At 40.1% G+C, this 22,778-nt stretch overlaps 1 protein-coding gene across 1 annotated transcript in view; it reads left to right on the top strand.

Moving 5' to 3' along the window:
• The first annotated feature begins 8,880 nt into the window (after positions 1 to 8,880).
• Positions 8,881 to 22,778, top strand: part of UGGT2 (UDP-glucose glycoprotein glucosyltransferase 2) — a 173,041-nt gene continuing 159,143 nt past the window's right edge. Inside the window, exon 1 of the mRNA XM_040623924.1 lies at positions 8,881 to 9,049. Within this exon, the coding sequence (XP_040479858.1) occupies positions 8,898 to 9,049 (152 nt within the window). The 5' untranslated portion in view covers positions 8,881 to 8,897. The remainder of the gene's footprint in view (positions 9,050 to 22,778) is intronic.

The following is a 22,778-nucleotide window of genomic DNA, read 5'->3' as shown; positions in this document are numbered from 1 at the left end:
TTGTGTTCCCTCTCTCGCTGGCTGTCTCTCTCTCCGTCAAATAAATAAATAAAATCTTAAAAAAATAAATAAAGACGGCAAAACAGAGAGGGACAGAAGATTGGGCACCTTCGGATTGTCATAAATAGCTTCAGGCTGCTTTTTTAGAGTTTCATGAGAAAAAAATACAATCTCTCACTAGTTTAGACTACTCTTTTCAGGGGTGTTGACCATGTCAGCCTAACTCAATCTCTTTTTTAAAAATTTTTAAGAAGTTTTTCATTTTTACTTCCAGTACAGTTAACATACAGTGTTACAATAGTTTCAGGGGTACGATAGAGTGATTCAACAATTCTATGCATTACTCGGGTGTTCATCGTGATGTGTGCTCTTAATCTCCATCCCCACCCACCCACCTCCCTTCTGGTAACCATCAGTCTGTTCTCTTTAGCTAAGAGTCTTTCCTGGTTTGTGTGTGTATCTCCCTTTTTTTTTTCCTTTGCTCCTTTGTTTTCTTTCTTAAATTCCACATATAGTAAAATCATATGGTATTTGTCTCTCTGTGACTTATTTTTCTTAGCATAATACTCTTTAGCTACATCCATGTTGTTGCAAGTGACAAGATTTCATTTTTTATGGCTGAATAATATTCCATTATATTCCCCCATATTCTTTATCTATCTATATATTTTTTATCTTTATCTTTATCTATTTATATTCCCCCATATTCTTTATCTATATATACCATCATCTATTGATGGATACTTGGGCTGCTTTCATAATTTGGGTATTGTAAATAGTGCTGTAATAAACATTGGGGCACATGTATCCCTTTGAATTACTAAATCTCTCAAGTGATATGTTGAGAGACAGTTGGAGTGAAGTATTGGCAGAACGACAGTGAAGAAGAATGTCTTGTGCTTACACAATTATAGAAATTATTTACTTGACTAGCTCATAAATTAGGTCTGAAAGTAGTTCTGAAACTTGTTTTTTGAGAACACTTTGACCAATTAGGGACATAAAAATCAAGACCACATGGGATATCACTTCACCCCTATTAGGATGACTCATAAAAAGAAAAAGAAAAAGAAATTTTTGCGCACTGTTGGTGGGAATGTAAAATGGCGCAGCCACTATAGAAAACAATATGGCAATTCCTCAAGAAGTTTAAAGTAGAATTTCTATATGATCCAGTAATTCCACTTCTGATTATAATCCAAAAGAATTGAAAGCAGGGACACCAAGAGATACTTTGTTCATAGCAGTACTATTAAGAACAGCCAAAAGATGGAAGCAACACAAGCATCCACTAACAGAGGAAAGGATAAACGAAGTGTGGTGTGAACATAAAATAGAATATTATTCAGCCATGAAAAGGAAGGAAATTCTGACATATGCTGTAGCATGCACAAATCTTGAGGACATTGTGCTCAGTCACAAAAAGACAAATACCACGATTCTACTTGTATGATGTATCTAGAGCACTCACATTCACAGAGACAGACAGTGGAGGGGGTGGTTGCCAGGGCTGGAAGCAAGGACCATCGGGGAGTTGTTGTTAAATGGATATAGAATTTCAGTTTTGCAAGATGAAAAATTCCTGGAGGTTGGTTGTACGACAATGTGAATATACTTAACACTTCTGAACTGTACACTTAAAAATTGTTGAGATGGTGAATTTTCTGTTACGCTATGTTACCACAATGTACAAAGATAATTTTGCCAGTTGTAGCATCTGATAAAGTGCCTATTCCCTGGAAAATGGCTTTCTGGGATATTGTTTAAATAAGTAAATTCTGGGAGCGCCCAGGTGGCTCAGTCAGTTAAGCATCCAGCCCTTGATTTCAGCTCAGGTCATGATCTCAGGGTGGTGGGATTGAGCCCCACATTGGGCTGGGCACAAATCCTGCTTCGGATTCTCTCTCTCCCTCTTCCTCTGCCCCTCCCCACACCCATGTGCATTCTCTCTCTCTCTCTAGAAAAAAAAATAAAGTCTTGAAAAATATAAGTAAAAAATAGGTGAATTCTGAAATGTGTCATTAAAAAATTAACTTCGTTGTTTTATAGTCATTTTGTACATTCTTTCCATTGAAAACACTAAAAAGAAAAAGAAAAAGAAAATATTCCAGAGAAGTTACAATTCTATTCCAGTCATCATTTAATATTCAATAAATATTTGTCGAACACTCACTGTAAGCTAAACCCCATGCAGACTAGAGAGCCATGATGCTGAAGACATTATCTCTACATCCTGGCATAAGAGAAAAGATATGAGGTTTGCTGTCAGACCAGAGGAAAAAGAATGAAAGTAAATTCTAGCTAAAAGGGACAACATCCACATAAAAGAGTACACAAAAGGGCTTGGAAAGTTCAGGAAATGAAAAATAATTAAAAAAAAAACAAGGAACATGATAATGAGATTGAGGACAAAGATGCATGGGTATAATGGGGTCAGAGTGTTAAACAAAAAACCTTTTTTTAAACCTAGGGAAAAGAAAGGATAGGAAGATTCTCTAAAAACTGCCATATTCTAGGAGAGGGGATCTCTTTCTTTCTTTCTTTCTTTCTTTCTTTCTTTCTTTCTTTCTTTCTTTTTTTAAGATTTATTTATTTATTTGAGAGAGAGAGCAGAAAGCAGGGTTAGGGGCAGAGGGAGGGGGAGAAGCAGACTCCCCACTGAGCAGGGAGCCCGATGGATGATGCGGGGCCTGATCCCAGGATCCTGATATCATGACCTGAGCTGAAGGGAGATGCTTTTTATGCTTTTTTTTTTTTTTTTTAAGATTTTACTTATTTATTTGACAGAGAGAGAGACAGCCAGCGAGAGAGGGAACACAAGCAGGGGAGTGGGAGAGGAAGAAGCAGGCTCCCAGCAGAGGAGCCTGATGCGGGGTTTGATCCCAGGACCCCAGGATCACGCCCTGAGCCGAAGGCAGACGCTTAACCGAATGAGCCACCCAGGTGCCCCTAGGAGAGAAGATATCTAAAGAGCAGAGCAGGACTTAGAACACCTGTGGGGGCTCTTGCAGGAAATGAAGAAGCCATGGCCAGTATTCAATTAAACATTTAAAATCTAAAAGTGTGTCAAGCAGTATATTCATAAAGCATTTCAATTTAATTCTGTAGGCAATGACGAAGCATCATTTTTAAGACATTGACATAATCTGTTTTGTGGCTTTTTATTCCACTTTGTAAAAATTATGAACTATATCAACACAAATGAAATCATACACCTACCACCTTTCTTAAGAAGTAGACTATTAATATCTTTGAAGACCCATCTTTGATCTCATCTTCTTTTTCTCACTCAGAGATAATCAATATACTGAATTTTGTGTTAGTCATTCCCTTGCTTTCATTAGAGTTTTTGCACGTATCCCTAAAGGTTATATTGTTAAGTCCACCTGTCTTTGAACTCTGTGTAATAGGATCATAGTGTATGTATTCTTTTGACTTGCTCTTTCACTGGTACCGTGTTTTTGAAGTTCATCCTTGTTTATGTACGTATTTATGACTCATTTATTGCCACTGCTTTTTAGTATTCCATTGAACAAATAAGCCATATTTGGCATTATATTTCAATAGACATTTCAGCTGTATCCAGTTTTTTATCATAAGCAATAATTCTGTAAATAATTCTTTCTTATATAGGTTTCCTGCAAAACTTCCTCCAGAGCAAAGATTGCCCTTCTAGGGCCCATGGGCCAAATACATGTAGCTTGTGAGTTAGGAATGGTTTTACACTTTAGAATTTTATTTTATTTTGTTTTTTAAAGTTTTATCTATTTATTTTTAAGTAATCTCTACACCCCACATGGGACTCAAACTCACAACCTCAAGGTCAAGAGTCGCATGCTCCTCTGAGCCAGCCAGGTGCCCCCACATTTTTAAATTAAAAAAAAAAAGCAAAAGAAAAAGAATAGTTCATGAATAGGAAAATAGGAAATTTTCATATGTCCATAAATAAAGTTTTTTGGAACATATGCACATCCATTGTTTATATATCGTCTGTGGCTGCTTCATGTGACAGTGGCAGACCGGTCATCCCTACTTCCTTCCGAGTGTAGTCACACCACCTCTTCTGTGAGGTTTTTCTTGAGACCACCTCTTCCTTTAATTCCTGTCATGTTTATTGTCACATGTCAGTCCGTTAGATCTTCTCACATAAAACTCCTCAGTGTAATTTCCTTTTTAAGTACTGTACTACCCTCCCAACCAAACGAGGAAGTCACTTAGGGTTTGAGACCATGTTTCATGACATAAACGTGCAGCAGCTGCTTCACATTTTGTTGCAGATAATCATGATGTAGATTCAGATGCTTCCCTGGGGATCGATGGATTTGTGCAGTTTCTCGAAATTCTAGATTTAAACCCATGAGATAATTTGAATGAGAAAATTTACTAGAGATTTTTATTTATTCGTTCAACAGGGTTTCTTAAAAAGTATCTTCTGGGGGTGCATGAGGGGCTCAGTTGGTTAAGTGTCCACCTCTTGATTTCAGCTCAGCTCGTGCTCTCAGGGTCCTGGGATTGAGCCCTATGTGGGGCCCCAAATCAGGCTCTGCACTCAGCTAGGAGTCTGCTTGAGGATCTCTCCTTCTGCCCCCCCCCTTGAGGGCACGCACGCACATGCACACACTCTCTCACTCAAATAAATACCATCTTTTAAAAAAAAGGATCTTATTCGGACTTCCATAGAATTTTATTGACTTTTCTCTGTAATAATTTATTGGTATATGCCGTTACGTTTCACTACACCATAAACCCTTCGAAGACATTAACCATTTTATTCACCTCGGTATTCTTTCCCGATGTATGATACAGTCAGCTTCCCATTGATGATAAACAATATATTTTGAACAAATTGATGAGTTTGTGCACATAACTATACTAACCTCTCCTAGAAGATGTAAAAACAGGACACGTTTGTCTGACACCAACATGTTTCAATCCTATGTGTTTTGTGGAAGAAACAAAACAAAATAATAGAAGCAGAATAATGACTTAGCAAATTTTGCATAAATATAAAATATTGACCATGTATGTAAGTATAAAAGGATGTTGTTAAATAGTAGATATCAAGTTCTTATACCATCCCAATTGATTAAAAGATTTTATATTTCATACACTTAATTTGCTATTTGAAAGTCACAGTAGTCAATAAACTACAGTAAAAAATTTTCTCAAACATACCTGGAGTTAGACATTTGTGAGGCATTTGTAATAGATGTTAAATAAAATATGCAAAATTATAAAAATAAATTTACTGACATTTAACAATAACTCGTTTGATTATAATTTTAGTATAATTTTGTCTAGGGAGTAGAAATACAACAAATTAAATACGTCTATAAGTTCTTCCCGACTGCAATGAAGAGTAGGCCATTTTCTTGTACTTAAAATATTCAAATAAAAAACAAGAAAAGGGTGGGGTGCCTGTGTGGCTCAGAGGGTTAAGCATCCAACTCTTGATTTCAGCTCTGGTCATAATATCAGGGTCATGAGATCGAGCCCCGTGTCAGGCTCTGTGATCAGTGGGGAGTCAGCTTCTCTCCCTCTCCCTCTCCTCCTACTTGCACACTCTCTCTGTCTCTCTCTCAAATAATAAATCTTCTTTAAAAAATGAGAAAAGTGTCTTTGTTATAGTAAAGGAAATCTGGAAGACAGACAGGGTAATATTTTTTAAAAGCCATTTCATCTGTGAGCCTTCTTTAGGTAGAGAAAATTAAAGTTTTATTATATTACATAATAATTTGGTGATAACTTTATCCTCACATAGCACCACTATTTTCATTAAATAAATATAGTCCACGCTGTACCTAAGAAAATTCAAGATGATTTATGTTATTAAACACAATATTCTCATTATGAAGCACTCATTAATCACTTCTTCCACATACAATGAAAATTGCTATCATCATCAATTTTCATTCATATTACCCTGATGTGAATAACTTTGAATAGCATTTTGCTAAAAAATATTCAAGTACCATTGTGTCCCTGGACTACATTCACTTCATAGCCAATCTGTGCCAAAGGGTTATTGATAATGAATGTTAGAATGTTTTGCTGCTCCACTAACTTGAGTGACCTTCGCTGAGTTACTCCATTTTTGCATTTTAATATTTCTATTTGTACGCAGAAATGACATATAGAAGAGATTTCAATGTTGGCTCTCAACCTTGAGCGTTCCCTGGGTGAAATTTGAAACTGGCTGCCAGACTCAGAGGGCAAGGAGAAATTAAAGAAAGAAGCAGACACTCCACGTTGGTAGGTGGCAATTTTAATAAGCAAAGGAAGGAACTTCCTTACAAGGCTTCTCCGGGCCAACTACAAGACAAGTAGATCTGTGCACCTACCTGCCAGAAGCTTAAGAGTTTATACCGAAGCTTTAACAGAGTTCAATCTCATATACAGAGCAGATGGTCTCAGTGATACACTCTCTGAAGGCTCCTTCCTTGAAGTGACTCCTGGTGTGGGAACAGTGGGCAGAGCTTACATTCCAAGGACAGATGAGAGAGTAAGGAGTCTCATCGCCTGAGTCTGGCTCTGAGGTCAACTAGTAGTTCTCTTGATGATCTCCACTGCTTAGATATCACCTAGTCCTATTCTTTTGTTCTACAGATGAGGAAACAAGCCCATGGATGGTCAGTCTAAGGAATATTTCAGACCCACTCCATTTCTAGGAAACTACTATGTAAGCTAAAATGTATAATAATTATGTAAATAAATGACCCTGGATTAGATTAATTTCATTCTTTAAAAGAAAAATGTAGCATTCCTCCTTGCTGTGAACTCAAATATACTGGGATGTATATAAACATGTTTTAATAGTGTCTTTTAATAGTGTATTTTATGTGACTCTTCATGCCACAAGTCATTTCTTAAAAATTTGCAACCATTAGATATGCTTTCATTGAAGACGTTCACTGTAAATATCTTACTTCCTTCATCCTACAATTTCAATAAAAATTTCAGTCCAAAAATAAATGGACATGAGGAGTTAATTAAAGCAAATAGTTGCAGACGATTCATAAGATATATTTCCTTTATGCTCTGTGGATAGAAATGAAGTGCCTTATTCATCTGCCTTAGCTCTCTGCCTACTTAACAAAAAAAACCCACAAAAAAACAAAAAAAACAAAAAAGCAAGGGCTGTTCAATATTTATTGAGCCCCAATAACTTATATTGTGCTAGGTATTGCAATTGATGGTAAAAATAAGTGAGGCATGAGTCCTGGGGGAAAACACCATCTCTGACAGGAGACATAAGCAAGTACTGTATTCAAATTCTAAAGTGACAATTACAAGCAATATATAACAGGTAAAATAAAGAGCTTATGGGAATTTGAAGGAGGGATAGATCATACCAACTGGAAAAATCAGGAAATACAGGCTAAACTTAGAAGGTGACACCTGAGTAGAATTTCCAGAGCCAGGTCTTCTAAGGAAAGGTATATACTAAGCAAATGAAGGGAAATGAAAAAAAATAATGACGTTTCAGCAGCTTCAAGAGATCCAGATTCCTTATAAGGCAGGGGAGTAACTAGAAAAAAGGAATGAATCAGTGCATCCTCAACTATTTTTCCCAGCTACTGCTTCTCTTTACCATACATTTTAATATTTATAATAAATTAACAGCCTTCTGAAGCCAAAAAGAATCATTCCTGACTAAGAGCCAGAATCTCGAGGCTCCACCTCAGCCCAGTGAAATAAAACTGAATGTTTTGATTTGATGAATCATATGTACTGGAAAGCCGCTTAACTCTGTGGCAAGGTTTTGTCTTTGATCCTGATGTAGTCAGTGCATGAGCTTTGGGGTCAGACAGTCCTTGGTTTAAATCAAGACTCAGTCAAAGCTGTGTGATTCCGGCTGATAATGACATAAGCAACTATCACTTTCCTATGCATTTTTCATCTGTCACCCTCTAAACCAGCTCCTCTGAAACTTTAATGCACACAGTACCACCTGGGGTTCCTGTTAACCCGGGGATTCGGATTCAGCAGGTCTGGGGGGGGGGCCTGAGATTCTGCATTTCCAATGAGATCAAAGGTGATGCTGCTGCTGCTGCTACCCTTTGAGTGCAAAGGCTAAAAGCAAGGTTTCCTGCCAGCAGTTTCAGTATCACCTGGGAACTTGATAGACGTGAAATGCAGATTTTTGGACCCCTCCTCCCCAACACACACACACACACACACACACACACGCGCACACACACACACACACACACACACGCCAGATGTACTAAATCAGAAACACTGGGATGAGGCCCAACACCCAGTGTTTTAACAAGCCCTCCACGTGATGTCACTGGTTTCCGAACCTGACTGCCCACGTGAATCACCTGGGGGCGGGGTGGGTTAATACTATTGGGCATCGGGCTTTCGCAAAGCCTGACCAGGTGGCTCTAATATGCAATAAAACTTAGAAGCCTATAAAGTAGACAACTGAACCTTGATCAGCCTTATTTTCCGCCTGTGTAAACGTGGGTAAAATCCACAACAGTTCCTGCCTTGGCTTCCAAATTTTGGCATCTCCACCCAGCCTTAGTCGGCCGCAATCCCAGTTCGGTCTCCGGCAGTCAGCCTCCCCTCCCCGAGTCCCACAGCCTCTGCTCAAGAACAGGAGGCCCGGATCGCGGACCCGCCGGAGCATCCGCCACGGAGCGGATCGTTCCGGCACCGCCCGCACCTACGTGGCTCCAGGACCCAGCCCCGAGGGGCTCCCCGGACGGCACCAGAGCAGGACGCGCATGCGCCCGCTGCCCGCCAGGCCGGCTCCGAGTAACGGACTCGAGCTCCCCCCACCGGAAGTGGGCGGCCGCGCGGCGGGAGGAGCCGGCTGTACCGTGGCGGCTGTGGGCTGCGGGCTGTGGGCGCCGGGTCCGAGGGGCTCGCGCCTCCTTCTCCGCGCCATGGCAAAGGCCGTGGACGTGGTGCGGCTGCTCCTGGGCTCCACCGCGCTGTGCTTCTCGCTGCTTGGCGGCTGGACGGCCTCGGCGTCCAAGGCGGTGACGGCTCACTTGGCCGCGAAGTGGCCCGAGACCCCCCTGCTGCTGGAGGCCAGGTGGGTGCGGGCCGGCCCCTCTGCCGAGCCCAGGGCGGAGGGAGGGTCGGCGGGGCTGTGGGCGCGCCGTTGTCTGCCGCCCCCTCGGACCCCGTCTCTCTGGCGGGCGGCCGGGACTCCTGCTTCTTGCACCGCCGCTGCCGGCGCCCTCGTGCCGGGCGCCGGAGCATCACCCCCTCCTCTGCGACCCCGTGCGCCCCACTCGCTTGCAATTACTTTTCCCCGCAGTTCCTACTTAGCCTCACCCAGTGTTTTCCAGACTTCGGGGCCTTTGTTTAACTCGTTTGGATTTCATTAGCATTTACAAAAAAGAAAAGGAGGAAAGGGAGTCGGGAGTTGGTGTGGCATTTAATGCAGGCAACTTCCATTGGTGTAGGCAGTTCTTTTTAGGAAATGGTATTGGAAGCCCCTGGTTTCATCATAACACCGTCGATCTGCTCCTAGGCTTTCTGTGGAGAGGGCAGCTTCCCACAAGTTATTTCTTCACGAGCGTCCTCCACTGAAATTAGTTCATAAACTATCACCTTGCAGAAACAAAACTTATAGCTGTTGAGTTTTGCTCTTAGTATTCTAGAAGTTAAAAATTTTAAGTTCCTTTCTTTAGTTAGCATGAACTTTTAACGCCGGTTTTGTCAGTTCGCCAAAGTTTATGGTCCTAAAAAGAGAGTCCGTTACCTGACACTACATTGCATATTTAAGATGCTAAAGTGGGTTTTGAGATATAATTAACATTACATATTAGTTTCAGGTGTACATAATCAGTATTTGTGTTGTGAAATGATCACAGTCCTAAGTAGTTAACATCATCACCTGACATAGGTACAAGTGTTTTTTTTCCCTCATGTTATGAACTTTTAACATCTCTTAACAACTTTCAAATCTGCAGTGCGGTACAATTAACTGTAGTCACCATCCTATATATTACATACTCATGACTTATAACTGAAAGTTTGTACCAATTAACTTTAAAAATAAAAATGGACTTATTCGGGAATTATACAGAATTGCAATTAGGGACAATCAAACTATGGCAAAACCATAGGCAAGTCTAACAAACAAAGGAGAGGAACATTATTTTATGGAGACTGAGAAAGTTTGGAGGGGTTGTTTTGAATAAAAGTCTTTGGAGAAAAGCCAGAGCCAGTATGATGACATTTTCTCCTTGGCTGAGCTGCAGGACTAGTCAACTTCTTGTAGGAGATGCAAAATAATACATCTTTCTCTATTGGGGCCTGTAATTGATTCCTGTTGAAAATTTTCTGTTAGGCATCTGTAATTGACAGTTCTTCCTGTAATGGACATTGGGTGGTACAGCGACCCTTTCTCTATTCCCAGTCCACTTTAGTGAGGTTTCTGTTTAATAATTTTTACATTTCACCCCTTTGGTCAAAATCTTTCCTTGAAAGCATCACTGACCAAAAGTCAGGTTTTTTCATATTCAGTGACTTTTTCCCTCAGTGCCAGAAAGGATCTTTCCTGATTGTTTTGTCCTATATTGATGGAAAATACATAGGAGTTGGAAACCACGTAAAAGCCACATTTGAGTAACAAGGAAGGGAGGTGCCTGAGTTCTCCCTCCTAACCATCTAACGTCTGTATGATTTCAAGATAGTAAGTATTGCAAACCCTCTCCTAATTGGGTACATCATTTTTTTTCTAAGTTTTTTTTTTTTTAAGATTTTATTTATTTGACACAGAGAGAGTACAAGCAGGGGGAGTGGCAGGGAGAGGGAGAAGCAGGCTCCCACTGAGCAGAGAGCCCAACGTGGGGCTGGATCCCAGGACCCTGGGATCATGACCTGAGCCGAAGGCAGACACTTAACCAACTGAGCCACCCAGGCACCCCTGGGTACATCATTTCTATGAAAGTTTGACAGGCGACTAAATACAAAAAATAATTATATAGAAACAGAAGATGTAACATAACTTCCAAATTATATGATGGTTCTAAACAGGGCCCCTAGGTCAGAAAGTATCCAGCTGAAGGTATTTATTGGCACGTACTCCGACTTAAGGGGGAAAAGTTCTCCCAATGGAGGCAAAACTAGTCATGTATGCCTCCTGGAAGTTCCCACTTAAAGTAGCCATGAAAGCAAAATAATGAATACTGTAAGAGCACACTGAAAGAATTAACCACGTGCATTTGAGTGCAGGTATAAACATGAAGCAAAAAAAATTTTGCAAAACTTCAAAGGTGTATTAAAACAGTATTATCTCAAAAGAACCATTTGAAAACAGATGTTATCCAGTAATACAGCCTGTAAGGTTGCAAATTCAGAAACCATGAATTCGGATAAGAATTCTGAATCAAATAATAGTTCAGATGAAAGAAAGACATTTGTAAATTCTGAACCTTCTAACCCTTCAGAAAAAGCAAGTGAAAATTTAATTTGTCATGGGATCATGATGAGGCTGTTGCTGAAAGGCTGTAATCAAGAGAAGAGGTTTCTCCCTTTCACAGTGGTTTGGGAAATGCACACAAGATCATTTCCTTTCTAAGAAAGAGAAGCAAACTGGAAAAAGTATACAGGCCTGGTGCCGACATGCTGAGAAAGCTGTATGGTCAGATGTGCTCTGCTTTCACTTGAGGAACTCTTTGCTTGCAGGTCCAGTCAGGGTTTGGTGATTTCTCTAGATGTGTCACGTGAATCCAAGAGCCTGTCCCTTGGAGTTTGGTGTCACAGGGATTAGCAGTTCCTGGTAAAAGACTTTCCAGAAAGGTTGAATAGAGTCTTTCTGGAGGTGCCTTTTTCTATAGAAGAAATCTCCAGTTTGCAAGATGTGATGCTGAAGGTCATTGTCTTCTGGCAATGAAAAAGATCACTCTACCAAAGCTCGGTTAATTTTCATAGAAGTAATTAGGCCTTTACAATATCGAAGCGTATCTCCTTTTATCTGCTGTGGATCAAAAGAGCAGTAGGGGCGAGGTGCATTGGACCTCTGTGACCATCTCAAAGGGCGAGAGTCTGTTTCAAAGGGGTGGATCTGAGATTTAGAAGTGGTGGCAGTGCTTTTGGCCTAGGTGTTTGGAGGATCTCTACAAATTTTGCCAATTGAGTCTTAATAGTGTTAATATGTTCAACTAACGTGAGGATTGAGGATGATATGCACCATGACACTGTCATAAAACTGGGCGAACAGCACAGATGTCAAAGCACCTGATTAGTTAAATGGGTTTCCAATCACTGTGAAGTTTGAGAGGCTTCCCCAGGTAGGGATCATTTTTTCTAACAGAATTTTTAGCCACAGTAAAAGCAGCAGCTTCTCTACTAGGGAAAGCTTCAGTCCAGTGAGAAAACATATAGACCCGTTACTGAAACATGTTTCTATCCACGCGGTGGGAAAGCACTGTGAAATCCATCTGTGCGAACAGGTTTCTCTGAATTGTGTTTTTGACAGGTGGAGCAAGTGCAGTAGGCACTTTTTGCAACCTCATTAATATGTTCCCACCAGTATGGGTTCATGAATGTTATCTTGTGTCAGTAGACCACAATTGTTTATTACATGTATAGTGGTAAGTAGTAGGAACTTAAAGATTTCTGGTAGGGCCAGATTGTTATCTGGTCCAGACCAGAGTTCTTTTTATTGAGCCAAGAATTATTAGATTTCCAGTATTGTTTTTCCCCCTCTGGGGCATTTTGTTGGGTATCTCTCTTTTTTTTTTTTTTTTTTTTTAGGAGTATTTATTTGAGAGAGAGCGCGAGAATGAATGCACACACACATGCACATAAGCAGAGGGGAGAGGCAGACTCCCTGCTCAATAGGGAGCCTGATACAGGGGTCGATCCCAGGACCCCAAGATCATGACCCGAGCCAAAGGCAGATACTTAACTGACCAAGCCACCCAGGCGCCCCACTTGTTGGGTATCTTCTGGTGGTCTTTCTGAAATATCATTTGGCAGAACATCTCTTTGGACCTGACAGAGGTTATTGGTTTCTTTGAGAGCAATGTTTTGGGTAGGAATATCAATGAGATGGTTTCCTTTGGCCACCAGGGAGTTGAGTTTGGAAAGCCCAGGTACCTTAATAACAGCCAGAGCAGCCAGCAAAGTGTGGTATCTAACAAATTTTGAACAAAAGAGCCATTTTTAATTTTAGCCCTATTGGAAGTAAGGAAACTTTTCCCATAATCCAGAGTCATGAGCTACCCCAAAGGCATACCTGTATCAGTATGAATGTTTGCAGTTTTAGCCAAAATACAGGGTGGTTAAGAGGGATCCCATGATGATTTCATTAGGAATGTCTCTGAGGCCAGAGTGATATCCCTGTGCCATAGGGTCTAATTGTTGACTGTAATACACTATGGGTCCCTATGTTTTTGGGTGAGTACTCCCAAGGGTGTTCCCTTCTCTCTCATATGCAAAGATACTATGTCTTCCTGATCTTTCCAAATAATAGGGTGAGGTTTTACATTTTTTAGTAAAACATTTAGAGATTGAGCTGTAAGAAAGAAGTTTGGAATCCAGTTTCAGCAGTAGCCAGCCAGTGCAAGAAAACCTCATAATTGGCCTTAGTTTTAGGTTTTTGGAAAGTTCATAATGCCATGAAATCTCCCTGGATCCAAATGTAGTTATTGTTCTGAGGGCAGGTGTGCTAGGTTTCGAATGTGAGGTTGAGCAAACAGCTGTTTTTCTTTAGAGTGTTAATTTCCCTTTAAGGCCAAAAGTTTTAACAGGTGGATGCTGTCTTCTATGAAGAGGTTTGAGAAGGAGAACAGAGAAGCAGATCATCTAGGTATTGTAACCAAGTAGAGCCTATAAAAAACTTAACATCCAAATCAGCTTCTAAGGTTTGTGAAAAGGACTCTGTGAAACTGTGGGGCATTACTATCCAGGTGTATTTCCATTTTTCCTAAGTGAGAGCAAAAAGATACTGGCTCTCCCTATCAACGGGAATATTAAAGAATGCATTGTATAGATCAATTACAGTGAAAAATTTGCCTCCAGTGGGAATGGATGTCAGTGTGTGGGTTAGGAACAGCAGGGTCCTGAGGGATAACAATGTCATTTATTGCTCAGAGGTCCTGGACAAACTTCCATCCTTGGCCATTGGATTTCCTCATAGGTACAATAGGCATATTATAGGGATAATGAGGCCTTGAGCTTTGTAACCTTCTATCATGGGCTTGTTTCCTTGAAAGGCTTCTTTATTTATAGGGTATTCATTAACGCTAGGGAGAGGTTTTGAGGAATCTATTTGAGTCTTAACGGGAGGTACACTGTGGATTCTGCCAATACCAGCTAAAGATCTTGTCCATAGAGGATGGACCCAATAGGCAAATGGACAGTGTTCTCAGACTCAGCTGTAGTGCTGTCAGAGTCAGAGCAAATAAAAAGAAAATAAAAAAAGAAAAGTTTGATTACTATGGTCAAATTCTAGAATTATTTCCGCTTTTGGAAGAAAGGAATTCTGGTGTATTTTTCTAAGAACTCTCAGCCCAATAAATGATGAGTGGCAGAGGAACTAAGGAGAAAGGCATGTGTATCAGAGGGCTTAGACGAAAGGGAGTAGGTTCAGAGATAGGAACCTGTTGAGTTTATTGGAGACCCTCCACTTTAGTACTCCGGAGCAGGGACTGCTTCGTAGCAGGGAGCTTGAGCACCAAGAATGTAGCTCTGGTGTCAATAAGGACAGAGAAATTCATTCCCAATCTGGAGAGTGGTTTCTCTGAATCGATCAAGAGGGAAGACTGGGAAGAGCCTCTGTAGCTCCTTGGAGCCCTGTTCTTGGGCATTAGGACCCTGGACATTTGGCTAGGGGGCTGAAGGTGTCAGGAGCTCCTAGGCTGGTAACAGTTTTTTCCCCAATGTCCTGGCTCTTTGCAAATAGTACAAACTAGTAGGTTTTTGTTTTTGTTCAGGGGCCTTCATTTGCCAGAGGTGAAAATGAAGAATTTTAAGAATTGTATCGGTCTTTTTTTTTTGAGGGGGGGTGACACATGTAGGATGTGAGCAAGCTAGTCTGCCAAATTGACTAAATCTGGAGTGAACATAGTTTCCCATTCAACCCTGGTCCTTTTCTCTAAATGAGAACCCCTTAATAAGTGTAGAGTTAAATGCTACCTAGGTGGCTTCAGCATCTAAAGGAATATTAGAATTTAAAGACAATTTGGAGTTGATTGTAATAGTCATGAATGGGTTCACCAGGCTTCTGTGTGCCGGCCTGAGTTTTGTTCCAATCAACAGGCTTAGGAAAAGCTACTGTACTTAGTGGAGATTTCCAGCAAGAGTTTCAGCCTCTTGCCAGAAATTAGGTGTGTGTTTCTCTAAATCCCTTGCAGGATCTTCACTGGACTAGTTTTATCCAGTGTTTGACCTGGCCCTCACCAACAAGCATGTAGACAAATTGATATAAATCTGAGAAACCGGGTTGCTAGGTTTGAACAACTATGCTAAGTTCTTTGGCAAATCTGTCGAGGTCCTCAGTCACTTTAGGAAACTCTTTGACTATGGCTCACGATTCAGCCTTAGTCCAGGGAACATAATGAATTTGGGGTTTATTTAGATCCTCAAGAGACTTAAAACTTTAACAGGGAAGGTTTTAATGGGTTCAGGAAAGAAAGGAGTGGGAAGTTGAGGGAGAAAGATAATTTCAGCGAGAGAATTAGAAGAGGGAAACTGAAGGTATAGAGGAGGTGCAGGCAGTACGGAAGGGCAGGAGGGTGATGGCGCTGGAGGTGGGGTCTGAGCTCCAGGTGCTGCCGCGCATCCTGAGACAAGACGGCAGGGGGAAAAGAGAGACCTCAGAAACTTTTATGACTTCTGTAATTGTTTACCTCCGCTAATCTAGAAATCATATTTTGCAGAGAGGCAATTTTAGATTTCTGATAACCTTTGGAAGCTTCAAAATACCAATCAAAATAGACATCCCATGCAGCTTTGACAATTTTAGAGCCATGGCTGCTTTGAGAAAAGTGTTGGGGAGATCAAATAATGGCCATTGCTGTTCTAAATTACTTTTGGTTAAGTCGGTGCATTTATTTAGAAATGTGGATGAGGAGGGACCGTAGTTTTTAAACACAAAACAACTGGGGTCCCAAAAGCAAGAGTGGGGGGGCTCAAAGCATTTTGATACCTGGGATCCCATTTTGTAGAGGCTTTTTTCTAAGGGAGAAAAATAATTCCTAAACGGCATAGTTTCAACAGGAAAAGCCTGTTCCAGAAGCAATCCAACTAAAGGCCAGCATAGTTCCAGTAGGAATGGTCCAGTTTCAAGAAGGAGTCAGATCAAAGACTTCCACAGTTCCAATGAACAGTCTGGTTCCAAAAAGGAGTTGGACCAACCAAAGGCTAGCACAGTTCTAACGGGAACAGTTTGATTCCAAAAAGGAATCGTACTAAAAACTAGTGTAGGTCCAACAGGAGCAGTCTAATTCCAAAAATGAATTGGACCAAAGGCCAAAACAAGCTACAGTTCCAACAGAACCAGTTTGGTTCCGAAAAGGAGTCAGATAAAGGCTAAGTGAGTACTCTCAGAAAGAACAAGGCCTTAAAATCCCGAATAAAAGCTTGGAGAGCTCAAACACAAAGAGAGCGTGGCTAGCATTCCAGGAGAAAACTTACCCCCAAACTCCAAGGTGGGCAAGAAAACTGTGAACCCAGTTGGCTCTGTGGGTACAGGCACTATTTGCTCACCAGCCTCGGATTGTTGGGGGTCGTCTCTGGATCCTACCGGTGATCACCAAGTAATGTTAATCTTAAAACAGTTATTTTACCAACAAAAATGGGTTTCCTCAGGAATAACAGAATTGCAATTAGGGACAAACAAACTATGGCAAAACCTATGGCAAGGCAAACAAAGGAGACGAATGTTATTTTATATAAAGAGGGAATTGGAAGGGTTTGTTTGTTTAAGGAAAGTCTGTTGGAGAAAAGCAGGAGTTCAGGGTGATGATGGTTTCTCATTGGCGGAGTTGCAGAGGTAGCCAGTTTCTTGTAGGAGATGCAAGGTACCTCTTTCCCTGTTGGGCCCTGTGATTGATGATTCTTTCCTGTTGAAGATTATTCTCTTAGATGTCTGTAATTGACAATTTTTTCTGTAATTGACATTGAGTGGTACAGCTCCCCCTTCTAGCTGCTTCTAGTATCCCCCCCCACATTAGTGAGGTTTCCCTTTATTAATTTTCACATACTTTTTGACCACCTCCACCTATTTCACCCATCCGATGCCTGCGTCTCCGCAACCACCAATTTGTTCTCTGTAAATGAGCCCTTTTTTTTTTAAATTTTTTTTTAAGATTCCACATATAGGTGAGATCATATGGTTTCCTTTTTTATGGCTGAATAATCTGTTGTGTACATATGCCACATTTTCTTTATCCATTCATCTATTGATGGACACTTAGACTGTTTCCATGTTTTGGCTATTGTAAACAATGCTGCAGTGAACATGAGATGTATATATCTTTTCCAGTTGTTTTCATTTTTTTCCTGAATATATACCCAGAAGTGGAATTGCTTGATTATATGGTAGTTCTTAAATTTTATTAGGAGCATTCATACCATTTTTCATAGCGGCTGCACCAATTTACATTCCCACCAACAGTACACAAGTGTTCCCTTTCCTCCAAACCTTCATCAATACTTGCTGTCTCTTTTTGATAGTAGGTATTCTAACAAGTATGAGCTGTTATTCATGGTTTTGATTTGCATTTCCTTGGTGATTAGTGATATAGAGCGCTTTCTTGTACCTGTTGGCCATCTGTATGTCTTTTGAAAAATGTCTATTCAGAGCTTTTTCCCATTTTTTTAAATGGAGTGAGGTTTTTTGCTATTGAATTGTGTGAGTTCTTTATGTATTATCAATATTAATCCCTTATCAGATGTATGATTTACAAATATTTTTCCTATTTGGTAAGTTGCTATTTCATTTTGTTGATGACTTCCTTTGCTGTGCAGAGGCATTTTTTTTTTTTTTTTAAAGATTTGAGAGTGAGAGCATGAGCAAGGGGAGGGGGAGAGGGAGAAGCAGACTTCCCACTGAGTAAGGAGCCTGATACAGGGCTCCATCCTAGGACACTGGATCATGACCCAAGCTAAAGTCAGATGCTCAACCGACTGAGCCCCCCAAGTTGCCCCATGTAGAGGCATTTTAGTTATAGTACCACTTCTTTATTTTTGCTTTCTTGCCTTTGCTTTTGGTGTCAAATCCAAAAAAACCATTGCCAAAACCAATGTCAAGAAGCCTACTGCCTATGTTTTCTTCAAGGAATTTGTTGTTTCAGGTCTTATGTTCAAATCTTAATTCATTTCAAGTTAATTTTTGTGTATGGTGTATTGGGGTGAAGTTTCTTTTACATGCGGCTGTCCAGTTTTCCCAACACCATTTGTTGAAGAGACTGTCCTTTCTCCATTGTATATTCTTGGCTCCTCTGTTGTAAATAAATTGACCATATATACATGAATTTATTTCTGGGCTCTCTATTCTGCACCATTGATCAGTGTGTCTATTTTTATGCCAGTCCCATGCTGTTTTGATTATTCTAACATCATGGTATAGTTTGAAATCAGGAAGCCTATTGCCTATAGCTTTGTTCTTAAGATTGCTTTGGATATTAAGGGTCATTGGTGGATGTTCCATTTTTGTGAAAAATAGCGTTGGAATTTTGATAGGGGTTGCCCTGAATCTGTGGATTGCTTTGGGTACTATGGACACTTTAACAATATTCTTTTAGTCCATGAATATGGAATATCTTTCCATTTATTTGTATCTTTATCAGTGTCTTATAGTTTTCAGTGTATAGACTATTTTTACCTCCTTGATTTAAATTCATTCCTAGGTATTTTATTTTTTTTGATGCAACTGTAAATGGGATTGTTTTTAAATTTATCTTATAGTTTGGTATCAGAAACGCAGCAAATTTTCATATATTGGTTTTGTATCCTGCTACTTATTAGTTCTAATAGTTTTTTGGTGTAGTTTTAGGGTTTTCTATGTATAATATCATGTCATCTTCAAACAGTGACAATTTTACTTTTTCCTTTACAATTTGGATGTTTTTTCTTTTTCTTTCCTAATTGCCCTTGTTAGAATTTCAAGTACTGTGTTGAATAAAAGTGGTGAGAGTGAGCATCCTTGTCTTGTTCCTGATCTTAGAGGAAAAATTTTGAACTTTTCACTGTTGAGTATAATATTAGCTTATGGGCTTGTCATATGTGGCCTTTATTATGCTAAGGTTTGTTCCCTCTATGCCCAGTTTGTTGAGAGTTTTTATTATAAATGGACATTGACTTTTGTTTAATGATTTTTCTGTATCTATTGAGGTAATCATATGATTTTTATTTTTCACTTTGTTAATGTGGTAAATCATGTAGACTGACTTGTGAATGTTGAACCATCCTTGCATCTCTGGAATAAATCCCACTTGATCATGGTGTGTGATCCTTTTAATGTATTGTTGAATTCAGTTTGTTAATATTTTGTTGAGGATTTTTGCATCTGTGGTCATCAGGGACATTGGCCTGTAATTTCTGTGTGTGTGTGTGTGTGTGTGTGTGTGCGCGTGCGTGTGTGTGTGTGTCCTTGTCTTGGTATCAGAGTAATGCTGGCTTTGTAAAATGAGTTTGGAAGCATTTCTTCCTCCTTAAGTGTTTGGAAGAATTTGAGAAAGACCGGTATTACATCTTCTTTGAATGTTTGGTTGAATTCACCAGTGAAACCATCTGGTCCTGGACTTTAGTTTTTGGGGAGTTTTTTGATTACTGACTCAATCTCCTTCATTATAATTGGTTCAGATTTTCTGTTTGTCAGTCAGTCTTGGTAGGTTGTTTCTAGGAGTTTCTTTTTAGGTTGTCTGATTTGTTGATACATAATTGTTTGTTGTATATTATAATCCATTGTATTTTATGATATCAGGTGTAATAAAGTAGTTTTATTGAATAAAGTATTCTAGCCTAACATGTGTCCTCTTCCTCTGTCTCTTCCCCTGTTTCTCCTAGAGTTTGCCTGGATCTGATCCTATAGCTCCATTCCAAATCAGTCTAACTTTTGCCAGTCTTAGGTTTATAGTTGCATTGTCCTGATTTGTATTTCTCTTGAGTCTTAGAACTGGAACTTTTGTAGGATGCTCCTTAAGGTCCTTCACAATCTAGCCCCCATGTGATGTACCAACCTAATCACTTGTAGTGGGAGAATGGCAGCTCCCCAAAAGATGTCTCCTTCCTAACTGCTGGAACCCATGAATGGAACCCATGAATGTTACCTTATTTGGAAAAAGGATTTTTGCAGATGTAATTAAGGATCTTGATCTGGTTGGGTGCTAAATCCAATGTCCTTAGAAGAGAAGGCCATGTGAACAGAGGCAGAGATTGGATTGATGTAGCCATAAGCCATGGAATACTTGTATCCTCCAGAAGCTTGAAGAGGTAAGGAAAGATTCTCTCCTAGAGCCTTTGGAGGGTGCATAGCCACACCACTACCTTCAATTTGGATTTCTGGCCTCTAGTACTGTGAAACAATAAGTTTCTGTTGCTTTAGATTACCGAGTTTTTGGTAATTTGTTACAGTAGCCCTAGGAAACCTATACAGTCTTGATAATGAGGAATGCTGCTGTAACAAATAGCTAAAAGTGTAGGAGTAGCTGGTAAGTTAAGCAAAAGCTGGTAGAGTTTTGAGAAATATGGTAAAAAGCCTAGATTACCTTAAGGAGGCTATTGGCAGAAATAGGGACATCAAAGGTGATTTTGGTAAGGACTTAGAGGAAAGCAAGGAGCATGGTCAGGATGAAGCTTCTGTCATAGGAAATACTTACATTCTCATGAGTAGAATGTTGGTGGAAATAAGAACATTAAAGACACCGCTGGTAAGAGTTCAGAAAGAAATGAGGGACCTGTTATTGGAAGCAAAGATGATCCTTGTTCTATAGTGGCAGTAAAACTGGCTGAATTGGATTCTATAGTTGTGTGGAAAATAGAACTTGTAAGTGATGAACTTGGATAGCTAACTAAGGAGATATCCAAGCAAAGCATTAAAAGTGTCTCCTGGTTTCTCCTTGTTTACGGTAAAATAAAAGAGGGAAGAGAAACTGAAGAAGGAGCTGTTAAGGAAAAAGGAAGGCAGCATTTAATAACTTGGGAGCTTCTCCACCTGTCCAGATCGCAAAGAATGTTGAAATGAGGAAGCTCAGTGTTGGGAATGCATGCTCTTGAAAGAAGACCAAATATATGGCTGGACAGTCTTTTTTTGTGTAGGTTAGGCATCTGACTCATGGATCCACTCAACTATCTCAGCAGAAGCCAGGAATAGAGGTGAGCTTATGCAGGAAGGATCTGTGGAGGGTTTTTCTGTAATGGCATGACCCTGGTGAGACATAACAAGAGATCCACAAGGATTTTGATTATGTTGTATCAGCAGAAACATTGCTAGCTCATACCAAAAGAGACAGAGACAGGATGAAATGAGACAAGGCTGTCAGACTTACAAAATTCCATAGGCAGGAAATTGGTTAATACACTACTTGGCTGCAAACATGTGCTACCCTTCATGAAAAAGGAATAATAAGACTGAGGGCAGAACCATGGCAGGCAGCACAGCGAGTAGAGCAGTAAGCCACTGAGGATTATGCTCAGGGCTCAGAACCTAATAGAATTGTCCTGCTGTATTTCGAATTTGTATGGGACTGGTAACTCCTTTATTCTTTCTAATTTCTCCCTTTTGGAATCGGAATGTCTATTTTTGGAATTTGGATTGCCTATCTCAACACTGCATTTTGGAAGCAGAGAACTTGTTTTCTAGTTCACAGATCCACATATGGAGAAGAATTTTGCTCCAGGATGGAACATGCCCAGTGTCTCACTCACACCTGGTTTAAATGATTTGCATGATGAGATGTGAGACTTTTGGTGATATTTACATGAGCTTTTGGCTTAGAGACAATGCTCCAATGGATTGTGATTACATTGGGGGTTGTTGGGATAGGGCATACGTGTTTTGTATGTGGAACAGATATGGATTCTGGGGAGCCCAGGGTGGACTGTAGTGGCTTAAATGGTGGCCCGCCAAAAAAGATAAATCTAGATCCTGACTTCTGGAACTTGTGTTAACCCTGACACCAGGAATTTAGACTTTTGGCTTCTAGAACTGTGAGAATAAATTTCACTCATTTTAAGCCATTACGTTTGTAGTAATTTGATATAGTAGCCTTAGGAAGGTAATATAATACTCTACTATAGTCTTTTTCATTGATACCTTATTTATGATCCTACCGTATTACTTTCTCTTTGGCTGATCTTATCCCCTCTTAAAACTAATGTGTTTCTAGTATGTTCTCATAACATTTGCTCAGTACTTCTGTAATAATTCTTATTGCAAGGTATGTATGCTCATCTCTGCTGCTAAAATGTGCGCTTCAAGGGATAAGATTATTTCTTTATTTTGCCAAGGCACAGTGCACAAACATAGGAGCTTGGTAAGTATTAGTAAATAGTATTTGCTGAGTAGAAGCAACACGATTATTTCTTTTTTAAAGATTTATTTGAGAGAGAGAGCACAAGTGGGAGGGGCAGAAGGAGAGGGAGAGAGACTCTCAAGCAGACTCCTCTCTGCATGTGGAGCCTGACAAGGGTCTCAATCTCACAACCCTGAGATCATGACCTGAGCTGAAATCAAGAGTCAGATGCCCAACCAACTAAGCCAACCAGGGGTCCCAAGAGTATTTCTTATTCACACTTGTTTTCCCAAGGCTCAGTACAAAAGAAGTAGGTGCGCAGTAATGTTGATTCAATGGAAGGGA

Source organism: Ursus maritimus, unplaced genomic scaffold (genome assembly GCF_017311325.1).
Source record: "Ursus maritimus isolate PB19 unplaced genomic scaffold, ASM1731132v1 scaffold_10, whole genome shotgun sequence".
Lineage (NCBI taxonomy): Eukaryota > Metazoa > Chordata > Mammalia > Carnivora > Ursidae > Ursus > Ursus maritimus.
The sequence above is the reverse complement of the archived record's forward strand: the minus strand, read 5'-3'. Positions and strand labels throughout refer to the sequence as shown.